Consider the following 14,586-nt stretch of genomic DNA (forward strand, 5'->3'; position numbering starts at 1 on the left):
AGACATTTGTGGTTAAAAAGTACATAGATTTTTTTATTTATTTATTTACGAAAATGACCATCATTTCACTACATAAGACATAAGTTCCACAGCTAGGATCGTGTAGAGCCATTTGAAACTGCATTGAAATAATTTGGACCTTCAGCCCATTGGCTACCATGGAAGTCCACTGTATGGAGGAAAATCCTGGAATGTTTTTTATTTATTTATTTGTTTATTTGTATTCATTTATTTTTATTTCCACTGAAGAAAGACATCAACATGTTGGATGCCATGGCGGGGGAGTAGTTTACCAGGGAATTTTTATTCTGGAAGTGAACTAATCCTTCAATTTTATGGAAACAGTGAAAACCAACGCATTCAACAATAAAGCATTTATTTGAAATAGATAATGTCAATGTCTTTTTAAAATGAACCAGTTTAACGCGTCCTTGCTGAATAAAACTATTCATTTATTTCAGAAAAGAGCCAAATGAGCCCATAACTTTTAAAAGCGGAAAAATAATTGTCCTAATTAGCGCACACGAGATTGTAATAAAGCAAAGACATGCAGCTCATGCGTGCCTTCAAGCGAACACTTCGCCTTTGTTTCTCTTATTCCAAAGTTTCCTACTATGGCGCTGGCTTGGCTCATGAATATTAAAGACGTACTGACGTTGCTTCGTATCTCTCCCGGATTGACCAATAACAACACCTAATTAATATTAGAGCCCCGCCTTATTCAAAATACGATTCGTTCAGCAAATCACTAAGCACTATTGGAACTAACGTCACCTGCCTACTTAATATTCATGAGCTAAGGCTTTGCCATAGTGGGATTCGTAACCTCCCCTCCAGTAGAGACGGCAGGAAGTTTCAGCGCAGTTTAACTGCGGCCGCGGCTTTATGATGTGCTCTGTGATTGTCTAGACGATATCAATAACATGACCCCAAAAAACTTGCTATCGGTTTCTTCACACTGCTCGGGACAAATCATTGCTCTGGAGGGATTTAATAAATGGACTCTAACGGACAGCTGAACTTCAATTCATCGTTTCCCTCCGTCCGGTGTCAAACGAATGGCAAACGTGAAAGTCGCGATTCGAGTCCGTCCGCTCAACTCCAGGTACGATAAGTTTTCATGAATCATATATTGCATTAATTAACTGCAAAATCACATGATATGGAGTTCATAAACAGCTTGGAGTTGTTGGTACTGTTGCTACGTCTGGGAATAGACCTGCACTGACAGCTAACAGAAACAAATAAGCTGCCATTCAATAAAATTATTGCTTGAGTTCTGCCTTTACACATCTCATTATATTACAAATCTATATGATGTACTATATATAAGTATTTTTAACATGTAACACGTCAGTCTAAAGATAAATAAATTATAGCATATTCAAAACAATGCATGAAAATTCATAATGCATAAGCAGTGCATACATGGAGATAATGCATAGGCAGTGCATGTGAAGTTGCATTGAGCAATATTGTGTTTGGTGCACCATAAATGTACTATAATCTCCAAAATCTCCTTGAATCCCCTTAAAACCCCTTCCCCCAAAAGTACTGGTACTGTATAATTTTACTGTCTTGTTTGTATCATATTAACAAAATTGCATTACAAATGCAATGCATGCTTTATTTCTAAAATCTAAAGGATGTTTTTCTTTAACTTTTTAAAAAGGGGGTTATCCGTCTGTCCGAACGCACAGTCTGCCTCATCAGAGCCCACTGCCCCACCCTCCAGCATTAACCAAATTACTACAGTATGTGTGTGCTGGACAGGGGGCTAAAGAGACTCCTCCCAGACTGACACACAAAGCTGTATGCGTGCATTTGGCCGTAGTTGCTAGCCTTGACATTTAAAGAGTCTCCCTGAAGTGTGCATCACAAAGGATGGCTTCATGGCTTTCCTTCTCTATTGTGCAAACGAAGACGTTTTTTTAATAAGCAGCCGTTGGTTTTATGAGTATGCGCATAATAATTAAGTGACTTTATGCACTTTGTGCTTTTGTCAAATGCCATATTCTTGATACAATATGACTTCTTTTTGAGTTCAGAGTTTGAGCTGGGAAAAAACTAATACTAATTGCTGCAGATGGTGGCTGGACTTGTGTGGGAATGGCACAGAGATCCAAGTTTGTAAACATGTTCTCCTCATAACGAGAGTTATTTTTTCTTTCCAATGATTATGTTATAAAATGCACCGTTTCTAGGCAAAAGTATGTACACACACACACACTGACAGGCGAAGCAGGCTGTTGTGGTTGTGGGTAGGGCCGCCATTCATCATTGGCAGAGTAAAACAGATTCACATGGTACTACGCAAGCTAAGAGTTTCATAACAAGCAGTGGATGAGTCCAGTGCTTAAAGGTGTGGAACATCTGCTGCATTATGAGCATTGGGAAATTGCTTGATTTTGTGCATTTTCTAAAAAAAAAAAGGAAAGTGAGATGTAATTATCTTTGCAAAAATTGCCACAATGATACCAGGGAATTGTGAGAGGTTGCCTGGATGTTTCCTGTGTGGTTGTTGAGGTGTGTACTTCTATGTAGTTGCTAGGCTGTTGTGGATGGTTTCAGGATCTTCTAGGTGGTTGTTTACTGGTTAAAATCAAACAAAGAAAAAGGAACCCGTGCATGTAGCATTTTTATACATAAACAAAAAACATATATACACTACCAGTCAAAAGGTTTTTAATGTTTTTTAAAGTAGTCTCTTCTGCTTACCAAGCCTGCATTTATTTAATCCAAAGTACATCAAAAACTGTAAAACTTTGAAATATTTTTACTATTTAAAACAACTCGTCTATTTGAATATATAGATTTCAAAGCAAATTTTTAGTATCATTACTCCAGTCACATCATCCTTCAGAAATCATTCTAATATTCTGATTTGCTACTCCAAAAAAACTTTTATTATTATTACTATTTTTATTATTATTATTATTATTATTATGCTGAAAACAGCTGATAAATATTGATAATAATAATAAAATAGAACTTAAACAGCAAATTAGCATATTAGAATGATTTCTGAAGGATCATGTGACACTGAAGACTGGAGTAATGATGCTGAAAATTTAGCTTTGATCACTGGAATAAATTAAATTTTAAAATGTATTAAAATAGAAACAGTAATTTTAAATAGCAAAAATATATCAACATTTTTTCTGTACTTTGGATCAAATAAATGCAGGCTTGGTGAACAGAAGAGATTTCTTCAAAAAACATTAAAAATCTTACTGTTCAAAAACTTTTGACTGGTAGTGTATATTCATTTATTTATACCACTGTTCTGATTGGTCGAGAGGAGTGCAGTATTCTAGTGATAACAGCACTCCAACCGTTTCACCGTTTGTGTCACTCCGCTTGCGGTATTTCTCACAGTGAGTGTCATGGCAGACACCCAAATCCACCATAATTTTGTAAATAATACTTTTTTGTGTCGCAGAATGTAGTTTTAAGAGTTTTTAGGCAAGAATGTTCTTGTTTAGACTTCAAATATGCGATTTGTTTATAAAGATCTAACTCTACGTCTATTTGAAATTTTCAAAAAATTCCAAAGAACAGCATTTATTTGAAATAGAAGTCTTTTTTAACATTATATATATATATATATATATATATTTTATATGTAAATCTAAAATTAAAAAAAGTTTCCTGTATGTGTGTGTTATATATACATAATAAATATACACAGTACACCCACATATAGTATGTAAACATAAACTTTTATTTTGGATGCGATTAATCATGATTAATCGTTTGACAGCCCTGTTATTATTATTATTATTTAATACTACTACTACTACTAAATAAATAAATAAAAATATTTAGTTTTAATAATTCACTATTTTAAGTATTATTTATTATTAATTTTATGCTTAGCACACAACTCAGGATGGACCTCAACATCTTGATTCACACTAATTTTTGATCATCTTTGGTGCAATTTATACAAAGCCTTTTCAGTGCCATAAAGCCTGACATCAACAACAAACAGATAGTCAAACTCAAACCATTGATTGACGTTGACATTGTTTTGAAAGCACCTCGGAGCCACAGTGTGAAAGTCCACTTACTGTAAGAATGGCTTACTTATATTTGTGCATGTGCCTTGAACTTGATAGGCAAACATATTTTAACACTGAAAAATGACACAGTATAAGATGAAGTTTAGTCAGTAAGGCCTTTCCCAGTCTGCGCACATTGTCAGAGTTTAGACTTGTACACAGCCGTGCTCCTACACCGGATTTCATTCTCTTGCATCAGTTTTATCTGGAACTCGATACTGGAGAGATTGCACAGCTGTCCTCGCTGCTCTTTCACACACTGACACACATATCCTGCACGCTCACGCACACACCTGCTTCAGCTCAGCTGTGCGGCTCATGGAAGAGTTTTCAGCCGTGTGTTTTCATTTGAATCTGACCTTCTCATGCAGCGCAGCAGACGAATCCTCCAGACCCCCGGCCTCTCACTCCACTGCCCTGCCTGAATATGGGTCTGGATATGATCACAGCCAAATAAACATGCCTCTGAGGAGTTTAGAAGCTTTATGGCTAACCTGGAGCAAATCAAACCATGCAGTGTAAAAACAGTATAAAAAGTAAAATATCAATTAAGAAGTTTTTCCACACAACACTTTTTTCACATTGATACATTTTTCAGGATTTTTTGATGAAAAGAAAGTTTAAAAGAATAGCATTTGTTTGAAATAGAAATCTATTGTAACATTCTAAATGTTATTAGATCAGTTTAATCCATCCTTGTTGAATAAAACTATTAATGTCTTTTCAAAAAAAAAATCATACATGCCATAAACTTTTGACCGGTAATGTAGAAAACAGAGGAATTCAACTTGGGCATTTTTGCCTGCATATTTCAAATATCTAGGTCATATTTGACACTTTAAGTGGCCTTTTCCCCTCGAGCCTTGGTTAATTTCTGACCTTGATAACTTGTTATTCTAAACATAACGTTCAGTCCTGAATGAGCGTTTAGCCTGTTTTAACAGTCATCAACTTTTAATAAGGCACTAGTTTATATAAAAAGTGATTAATATGTTTATACTGTAAATGTTTATGTAGCAGTGCTCTGTACAGCGTCTTGAATATCTGTTTGTTTTTGTTCTGCAGGGAGAGTCTGGATGGAGGACGATTAGCTGTACAAGTGGAGGACAAAGTGGTGAGGGTCCGAAATGTGAAGGTAGGTCCATTTTTTTTTTTTTTAATAATAGTTGATATTTAATATTTAGGGGTGGGCAAAATGACCAAAATCTTATATTACAATTTGAGTAAATAATTTTTTAAGGCAACGATATATATCATGATATAGGTTGTTTTTTTTTTTTCTTTTTTTAAGATTTTTTTGGCATTTTTGCCTTTATTAAGACAGGACAGACGTGACAGGAGCGAAGTGGGTGGGATTGGTGAAGGTCCTCGGGTCGGGATTCGAACATGGGACGCCCGGAGCGCACTGGCGCTGTATGTCAGCGCACTGCCCACGAGGCTATCGGCGCTGACGGCATAGTTATTTTTGCTTTAAATAAGGCTTTATGATACTTATTTAATTATTTTTTTATTATTTAATAAAAATAAAAATTTAATACTATTAGGGCTGTCACAATTCCTTGATTCAGTTCAAGTACTAGATTTTAAAAAATCTATGATTGCATTTTGCCTGTGTTGAGTAACCGGCAAAAACAGTTTAAAATACGGATGTGGCACATTTCACAGACAAGAATACGTGAAACACATTATTAGACTGTTTTCCAAAGCTGCATGATATATTAAACCCATTTAAAAATCATAACAAAGCATAATGCTATTGTGAATTCACAAACACTACAATTCAGTTAAATAAATACATGTGCTTTAATTATTTACATGCATGTATGTTATGTATGTGTGTCTTAGAATAGTAAAGTATTGCTGCTCCGCACAAACTGTTATTATTTATTACATGTGTGGAGCATCTAAAACAGCATCTCTGCATATTGCTGTGAATTTGGGTTTATTATAATGTTCTTCTGGGAACGCAACGTGTGCCACCTCATCAGATTTGTAAGGTAAATCATCTATAAACCTAGGCAAAGCTTTATTTAGCTTTCAGATGGCGTATAAATTTCAATTTCCAAAAACTGCCCCTTATGACTGGTTTTGTGGTCCAGGGTCACATTTGAACTAATTATTATTGCCCCATTGTTATTCTAAATGTATTTCAAGAAATTTTTCAAGGCAGTTGTTCACTTAGGTCTATTTATTCTAATTTTTTTGTGGTCTAATTACCTAAAAAAAAAATTAATTATGATCCGATTTTTGATTAATCGTCAGGATCATCAACTGATTACTCGACTCACTAAAATAATCATTAGTGACAGCCCTAGATATTACAGAAATTTCATAATTGTCATTATCACAAAAAACGAATGCTAGCCTAAATAAAAAAAATACTCAGGTTCACTGAAGACAAGTAAACAGTCAGTGATTAAATTAGAATAAGAAAGTAATTTCAAGCGATACGACAAACAGAGTAAATAAGAAATGCTACATACATTGTATAAAGTAATCAAATGTATAAAAACACCATATTCCTCACTATGTATAGTAAATATATATTTAATCTTATTAAAGTTACAAAAGTGATTTAGTCAAGAGCAGTGAGAGATTTTCTCTTTAGTTGTTTGATTAACATGAATGACAGACAGGAATATTAGACTGCTGTCACTTTAAGAGCTGCCCGGATTCTATATATTGTTACACAAATGTTTTCTTTCTCAGCTGTTTGACCTAAATTACTGTGTTTACGAGGATACTTGCAAAGACGGACATTTTGAACCATACAATTGTGTGTATTTGAACAGTTCAAGGCCTATAAACGGCAAAAATAACTCCATTCAGAACTCCCGCACTCTATGAACACCATCTTCACGCGTCCGCGCGCCTCTCTGTCTCTCAGACATTCCACATATATAGCGAAATTATGTCTTTTGCTGCTGATTGCATTTAAATGGCTAAAGATCACTTGTTTTTAAACTGCAATGCTTAAAAACGCATGCAAACAATGTTTTCGCGATCAGCAAAATCTCTACCAGTTGACACATTTCTACCAGGTAATCGTGTCTACCATTATATCACCCACCTCTATTAATATTTATGATTATTTATGTAAATCCTTTAGGTTATTTAATTTTATGGTGCCAGAAATTAGCTGCTTTTTTAAATTGCACCAGAAGCAGTCAGTTGTTGACTTTGTTGTAAAAGTTCAAAGAGGAGGCTGTGTCAGGGTTGCGTGGCTATTTGCAGTATCTCATCAACAGGAAGTTTATAGTGAAAATGATTCTCTTCCTGCTGGATTACACACTAGTTTATTTATTCCGTGGATGAACTGCACAAACATGTTTGATTGCAGAAGCAACATGCCATTATCGCCTTCCTCTTTACACATGAAAACCCCAAACACCTAAACAAGCTGCACACGTACCTTACACTTTCTAAAATCACTCCACACCCCATTCTTGACTAAACCGAGAGCTTGAAAACCTGATCGGTGGGATGTTCGCTTCTTCTGGACCAAATAATGCGGTGATGACTGCATGCACTACCCTTTGTTCAAAAGGGTCAGTAAGGTTGTTTAAAAAAATATTTATCAAAGAGTCCTGAAAAATTGTATCATGGTTTTAACAATAATATTAAGCAGAACAACTGTTTAATAATGTTAATAAATGTTTATTGAGCACTAAATCAGCATATTAGAAAGACAAGAGTAATTGTTTTTAATGTAACTGTGTGTCTAAGACTCAAATTTATAGCCTACATTCTTACTTTTAAAGCAGGAAATACTATCTTTCAATCGCCACTTGATTAATGGATTAATGAAATAGCAGAAGCCACATCTGGTCACCTGCTGTGAGCACGAGAGCAAGATAAAGCCTTACTTTCCACTAGTTTTTTAAAGAAAGATGGTTTTCAAGGGAAAAGATGGGCTGACATAAAGACACGTGTGGAAGGCTGACAATAAAAACAGCACACTATATTATTCACACTGTATTATTTGTTCATGGTGCACACATTAGAGGATAAGTGGTCTACGATCAGATCATTATTATTATTATAATTTTTTATTATAATAGTTCTGGGGCAGAGAGCAGTCACATTAAATGGATAGTTCACCCAAAAATAAAAATTCTGTCATTAACCCTTATGTCATTCCAAACCTTTGTTCATCTTCAAAACACAAATTAAGATGTTTTTGATGAAATCCAAGAGCTTTCTGACCCTGCATAGACAGCAAGACAACCCAGGCCTAGAAAGGCAGTACGATCATAGTCAAAATAGTACATGTCTTACGGGTTTGGAACAACAGGGTGAGGAATTAATGACAAAATTTCCTTTTTTGGGAGAACTATCTCTTTAACTGAGTCATGAATGCAATGAGCCCAGCATGTCAGTTGACAGAATCTCATTTTAAGTGAATGAGAATCCAGAGGTCCAAGGAAGTATTAAAGATGCATTATTAAATCTTTATCCTTTGTTCAGCTAAAGTTAGGCTCTGGTTTTATGTGATCATCTTGAAGCAATCATAATTTTGTCAGAGCCATAGCCTAGCTGTTAACACAGATGCTTTGACACTTAGACTGTACTGCAGTTTCATGTACAATAGTGTGAAATTTAAAGTTAAGTGTCAAGGTACACTCTGTCATCATTTATTCATTTATTCTCATGTCGTTCTAAACCTGTATAAGGGTCAATGACGTAATGCTACTTTTTGTGTCCTTATGGTTTAATTAAATTTAAAAGGGTTAAAATTTCATATCAAATAAATGTGCACAATAATTGCATACGTTCTCTTTTTTTGTGGACCAAGTCTAAATTTTCTGGTTTTAATGAATTTTGAGATAATATTTGGGGGATGATTGCAAAATGTCGATGTCATGTCTTGTTAAAAAAAAGGTGAAATTCTCAATAAAGCAACTTGGTCAAGTGGTGTAACTGGTTTGTGTCAATTAGCGTAACCAGTTTTTTTTTCATAAAAATATAAATATGTACAGGAAAATTAATGTAAAATAAAATCTAGTTTAGTATAATAATATGTGACCCTGGACCACAAAACCAGTCTTAATTCGCTGGGGATTATTTGTAGCAATAGCCAAAAATACATTGTATGGGTCAAAATTGTTGATTTTTCTTTTATGGCAAAAATCATTAGGAAATTAAGTAAAGATCATGTTCCATTAAGATAATTTGTAAAATTCTGTAAATGTATGAAAACTTAATTTTTGATTAGTAATATACATTGTTAAAAACATTATTTGAAGAACTTTAAAGGTGATTTTCTCAATATTTTGATATTTTTGCACCCTCAGATTCCTGATTTTTAAATAGTTGTATCTCGACCAAATATTGTCCTATCCTAACAAACCATACATCAATGAAAATTAAGCTTATTTATTCAGCTTTCATATGATGTATAAATCTCAATTTTGAAAAAATGACCCTTACGACTGGTTTTGTGATCCAGGGTCACATATGGTTTTTAACATTTTTTACAAGATTATTTAGAAAACAGAGGTGTTTTCAGCATATGTCTCACCAAATATAGCAAAAACGCATTAAAATTTACATTTAAAGTTAACTCTAAAATCTATTTTCATGTGATATTTTAAAATGAAATGTTTATTTTAATGAGTAAGCTTACATGCCATCTAGGTGGATAAAATGTTTAATATTTCTCATTTTTTGTCGGTTACACCATTTGACATTTTCATGTACATTCAGTCTTAACTTTTGTAAAAAATGGTGCATATGTCATTTTTATTTACATAAAGTCAACATGAATACACAGTGTACATTTTAAAATACCTGATGGATGCTTTTAAAACAAGTTTTTAAAAGATTTTTGAATTTCTCATCTTGCCAACCCCTTTTTGTCACTGACCCATAACTAACTTACTTCTGTGTAACAAAAAAAGAAGGTATTTTAAACAGTAATCAAACAGTTTTAGTAACTTCTGAAAATTTTATATATACTGTTACAGTAATTATTTGTATTTTGAATAAGCTTTATTTTTTTTTATATTTTCAGTATTTTCAAGTTTTATGATTTAGTAAATTTTATCCTTTTTAAAATATCTCTATTCAGACACATTTCTTTATTTTATTTTTATGTCAGTTTTACTTGTAATAATTATATGTCAAATTCAACTTATTGCATTTCTAGTTTAACTTCAAGTGTTCCATGTAATATTTATATATTAATTTCTTAATGAAAATGATTTTTAATACTTTTAGTATAAGTTATTCTTTTAAGTGCAATTTTAGAGAATCCTGTAGATACAAGAAGAGAGAATTAATGCTAAAACTTTTGCCAAGTTAACAGAAGTGTTTGTATAAAATATCTCCTTGCTACCTTTCCGTTCCCTAAACGTGGTAGTTGTGTAGCTGTCTAAGAACGGTCAGAGAAAGCTCTTGGATTTAATCCAAAATATCTTAATTTGTGTTCCAAAGATGAACACGGATCTTAAGGGTTTGGAACAACATGAGGATGAGTAGTTAATAACAGAATTGTCATTTTTAGGTGAACTATCCCTTTAAGTCACACTTAAAAATGAATGGCATTGAAATATGTTTTTTTTAAATGCCACATGTGTAGGTAACAAGGCTTTTGGGACAGGTGGAGTTAAAATGGTAAAGTACTAATAAAAAGTACTTAGAATAAAGTACTCATGTTTATAATGTTTCGGGAAACCAGGCTTATTAGAGCATGGCCATATTATCAGATCTGTTTTTGTGTATTATTATTGAACCTAAATATAACGGTGCTGAGTGCAATGTTAGGGCTCATTAGTAAAACTGTGGACCATATTGTGAGGTCATTAAATCAGCTGCGGGACTGCAAGTGTGTGAATAATTACACACAAGAGCTGCAAATGTAACGTCATCTGGGTGACAGGATGGCAATGCCCGGACATGTTTCTGCACGCTCCTCCAAATGCACACGCTGTGCCGTGAAGATCTGTTTGACTGGGCGAATAATGAGCTGAGATATACATGATCTCTGTTTGCTGAGATCTGGGTAATAACTTGATGCTGACGGTCGGGTCGGGTCGGGTCATGCTTGGATGCTCAAGTCATCTGTCTCCCAGCCTAACAACTTCCTAATTGTTGCTTTTTAAGCCCACTAAAGAGTATCCCAGGCGTAAGCTACAGGCACATAGCCTTGCTTCTTGGCATCAGTGTGCTGTAACGTTATTAGTGGAAAAATTGAGCACATAAAGGGCTGGTCTCCCAGTAACTGATTAAATGGACTAAATGGACTCTCAATGGAAAATCACTTTTCTCAATAAACGTAATGTAGTTTGGGGCAGCGCTTAATCAGAAAGAATCATAATTAATGGTTATCAGCTGTTATGAGTCTTATATAAGAAAATGGTATAATGTTAAACTTGGCTGGGCGGCTAACGAAGTATGTGAAACGTATTCAATCATTTCAACAGAAAACATGATATCACTGGCGCCAGTGAGTAGTTATGTGATGTAATATGATTTGTGTTTTGGTAAAGTTGTTAAGTATCACTACTGCTGCTCATACTTGGGGATTTCAACAAACCGCTAACCCCGAACATTAAACTCCAGTATGTAACTCAAGGATGAGACCTTAAAGAAATGAAGCAACATACGCAGATAAAACTTCCTCTGGTTGTGTAAAACAACACACTTTTTACCTTGTCAAAAACAAATCTGTTCACAGCGAGCTCTTTCGGTGCATGTCTCTTTAAATGATAATGAGCTACTGCTGACTCCACCCCCTCTTCCTTTTTTGTGTATTCGGTGATGCGTTACCATTAAAAACAGAACTAAACCACTGCATCCTCAATGACTCTCATGTCGGGCAGGGTTGCCAGGTTTTCACAACAAAACCTGCCCAATTGCTACTCAAAACTAGCCCAAAACTAGCCTAATTGCGTTACAGGGGATAAAATACAAGTTTTTTTTTTTTTTTCCGGGGTTCCCCTGGTAAAATCGTATTTCAGGGGCCAAATATGACATTATTGGAGTTGTTTTAACCCGCGGACATCAAAAACAACCCACGGCAATAGTGTTAAAGTAGCCCAATTACGCTGGAAAACAGCGGACTTGGCAACACTGATGTCCAGAGAAAATTTTTTATGTCCACTTTTGCATCCAACTACAAAATGCCTGCGTTGCATATGAGACGTTGTCGCTACAGCTACTCGAATGCGGAGAAAATGGCAGGCAGCGTACAACTGGCTGAGGGTGGCAATATGCTAATACAGGACAGTCCTTCTGTGGTTGTGGGCGGGGCCTGAGAAGTATGCCATCATACTACTCAGAAAAACTAAATGGCTTGATAATTGAGACTGTTTAGGTATTTGGGGATTTAAAAAAAATAGTGGGGGTGGTTGTGTCCACACTTCTAAGACATAAGCACCAGAAAGTAAACAAATCTAGTTTATTTTGCTAACCATCTTCCATTTTTCTTCTCTGTGTAGTTGGAGGGGCGTTTGGACGGGCGATCGGAGGGTCTGCCTGACTCCAGGGAGAAGTTTATGGAGTTTGGGTTTGATTTCTGCTACTGGTCCGTGGATCCAGCGGCTCCCAACTATGCGTCACAAGAGGAGGTGAGCTTCCATTCTCACGCCTGTTTAGTGTATCTGCATTGATGTTGATGTCACACTGATGAGCTTGTGTATCTCCTACATCCTGGGTGGAGGCTGGTGCATGATAATCAGAATGCAGAATGATAGCATAATCAAAACCTCTGACCCACCAGGAAAAGGTCTGAGGAAATATTATCCCTCAGCAGAATCAAAACACTGCTCAGAGAAGATATTACATCATCTCTGTGAAGGGAGTTTTCCCTCCCTACATAATCTGAGATTTAGTTTTTTTTAACCTGCATGTGGGTGTGGAAATTTGGCTGGATGATTAAGGCCAGAAACATACTTCTATACAAGTTATGTCAGCTTCTGCTTTAAATGCTCAGGGTCTTTAAAGGTGACATATCATGAAAATCTGACCTTTTCAGTGTTTAAATGCTTTAATCGGGTTGCTGGTTCATCTGCCAACTCAAAAAATGTGAAAACGAACAACCCAGGTACTTTTTCTTTGGGAAGGCTTTTTCTGCAAGCTTTTAAAAAAACAAGCTTTTCAGATTTCACTCCCCCAGTGATGTAGAAATGGGCTCGTATTGTAATATTACCGCTCCTTAATCTACACGTTTCCACCCATGATGCTGTCATTGTGTTTTCCAAAGCGACAAGGGTGTACTAGTTCTAACGCCATGGCAAAAGTTCAAGGAAAAGCATGCTAACTATTCTGTCATTGGGTGCACAGACGAGCACAGAACACTATTTAGAGTCCCAACCTCAGAGGGGACAAGAAAGCAGTGGATTTCATGATTTATTTACTGTATATTACACTGCTGCCACACAGATCTAATATAAAAATGTGATTTCTATCCCTGCTGTTTACATTCACAGACATAACTGACTGGTTTTTTAACTCCTGTGCGTTTTTTAACATAAACTTGTGTGTATTTGACAGTTTAAGTGCAGTAAGACATGAAAGAGAACGTAGTTTAGTACTCACATGGCGTGTGACACCCGCTTTCTGAGTGCGTGCTTCAGATGTGTGAGTTCAGGAAACCCTATATCAGAAGTTTAAACTAATATGACTTTAAAATGCAAAATTTCAGCATGATAAACATGATAATCAAAATCAAACAGATGTTTATTTGGCAGAGTATCTGAACTACGAGCTGTAAAGGCACAGCCCTGTTCTGCAAAAGGGGGCGGGGAGCAGCAGCTCATTTGCATTTAAAGAGACATGCACGAAAACAGCGTGTTTTTGCTTCCCCTTTTAATGTGCAGTTTCAAAATTATATAATAAATTATCTATGGGGTATTTTCAGCTGATACTTCACAGACACATTATGGGGACAATTGAGAGTTATATGTCATCATGTAAAAAGGGGTGTAATACATCTCCTTTAAAGTGAGGTGATTTCTGATTGGCTGTCAGTGTATTTTTAAATCATTCATTTGCCAGGAAAAAAGTTGATTTGAATGATATTAAAATTACAGCCAATCAGAAGATGTTTTGTAAAGTGGGATAGTGAAATGATGAGATTTCATTGATGTGACAATAATTGGACTGTTGGACTGCTGCAGAAACCACAAGTTCTCACAAACTTTGGACCAACAAGTGGATCTCATACACACAGTATTCACAGTTAACCAAGTTAAGTTAAACAAGTGAGCTTTATCATTCCTTTGTCTTTTTAAAACAGTCAGTGAATCTTCTTCTCAGTCACACCCTGGAATTCCCTTCAGAGTGTCTTTGTCCACACTGTATGAAAGACTGAGCTGTGATGGCCCACGCACAGAGAATGACCTTGTCTGCACAACGCTTTTCTTTCTCTTCTCTCACTTCCTGTCTTTCAATTTTGCCCAGTCAGAGCTTTACGGCAGAAGCCTAGAGCTTGCGTTCTTTAGGCGGCCTGCAGCAAAGTCTGGTCAGAGAGAGACAAACTGACCTCTTTTTTGGGTCCTGTGGGACGGAGTCCCATCTG

The 14,586-nt window shown here is 35.6% G+C and overlaps 1 protein-coding gene across 1 annotated transcript in view; it reads left to right on the top strand.

The window, feature by feature from the left end:
* The first annotated feature begins 852 nt into the window (after positions 1 to 852).
* The window catches only part of stard9 (StAR-related lipid transfer (START) domain containing 9), a 48,472-nt gene continuing 34,738 nt past the window's right edge, over positions 853 to 14,586 (top strand). Inside the window, exons 1-3 of the mRNA XM_051134012.1 lie at positions 853 to 1,105; positions 5,130 to 5,199; positions 12,506 to 12,634. Of these exons, the coding sequence (XP_050989969.1) occupies positions 1,059 to 1,105; positions 5,130 to 5,199; positions 12,506 to 12,634 (246 nt within the window). The 5' untranslated portion in view covers positions 853 to 1,058. The remainder of the gene's footprint in view (positions 1,106 to 5,129; positions 5,200 to 12,505; positions 12,635 to 14,586) is intronic.

Source organism: Labeo rohita, chromosome 17 (genome assembly GCF_022985175.1).
Source record: "Labeo rohita strain BAU-BD-2019 chromosome 17, IGBB_LRoh.1.0, whole genome shotgun sequence".
NCBI lineage: Eukaryota > Metazoa > Chordata > Actinopteri > Cypriniformes > Cyprinidae > Labeo > Labeo rohita.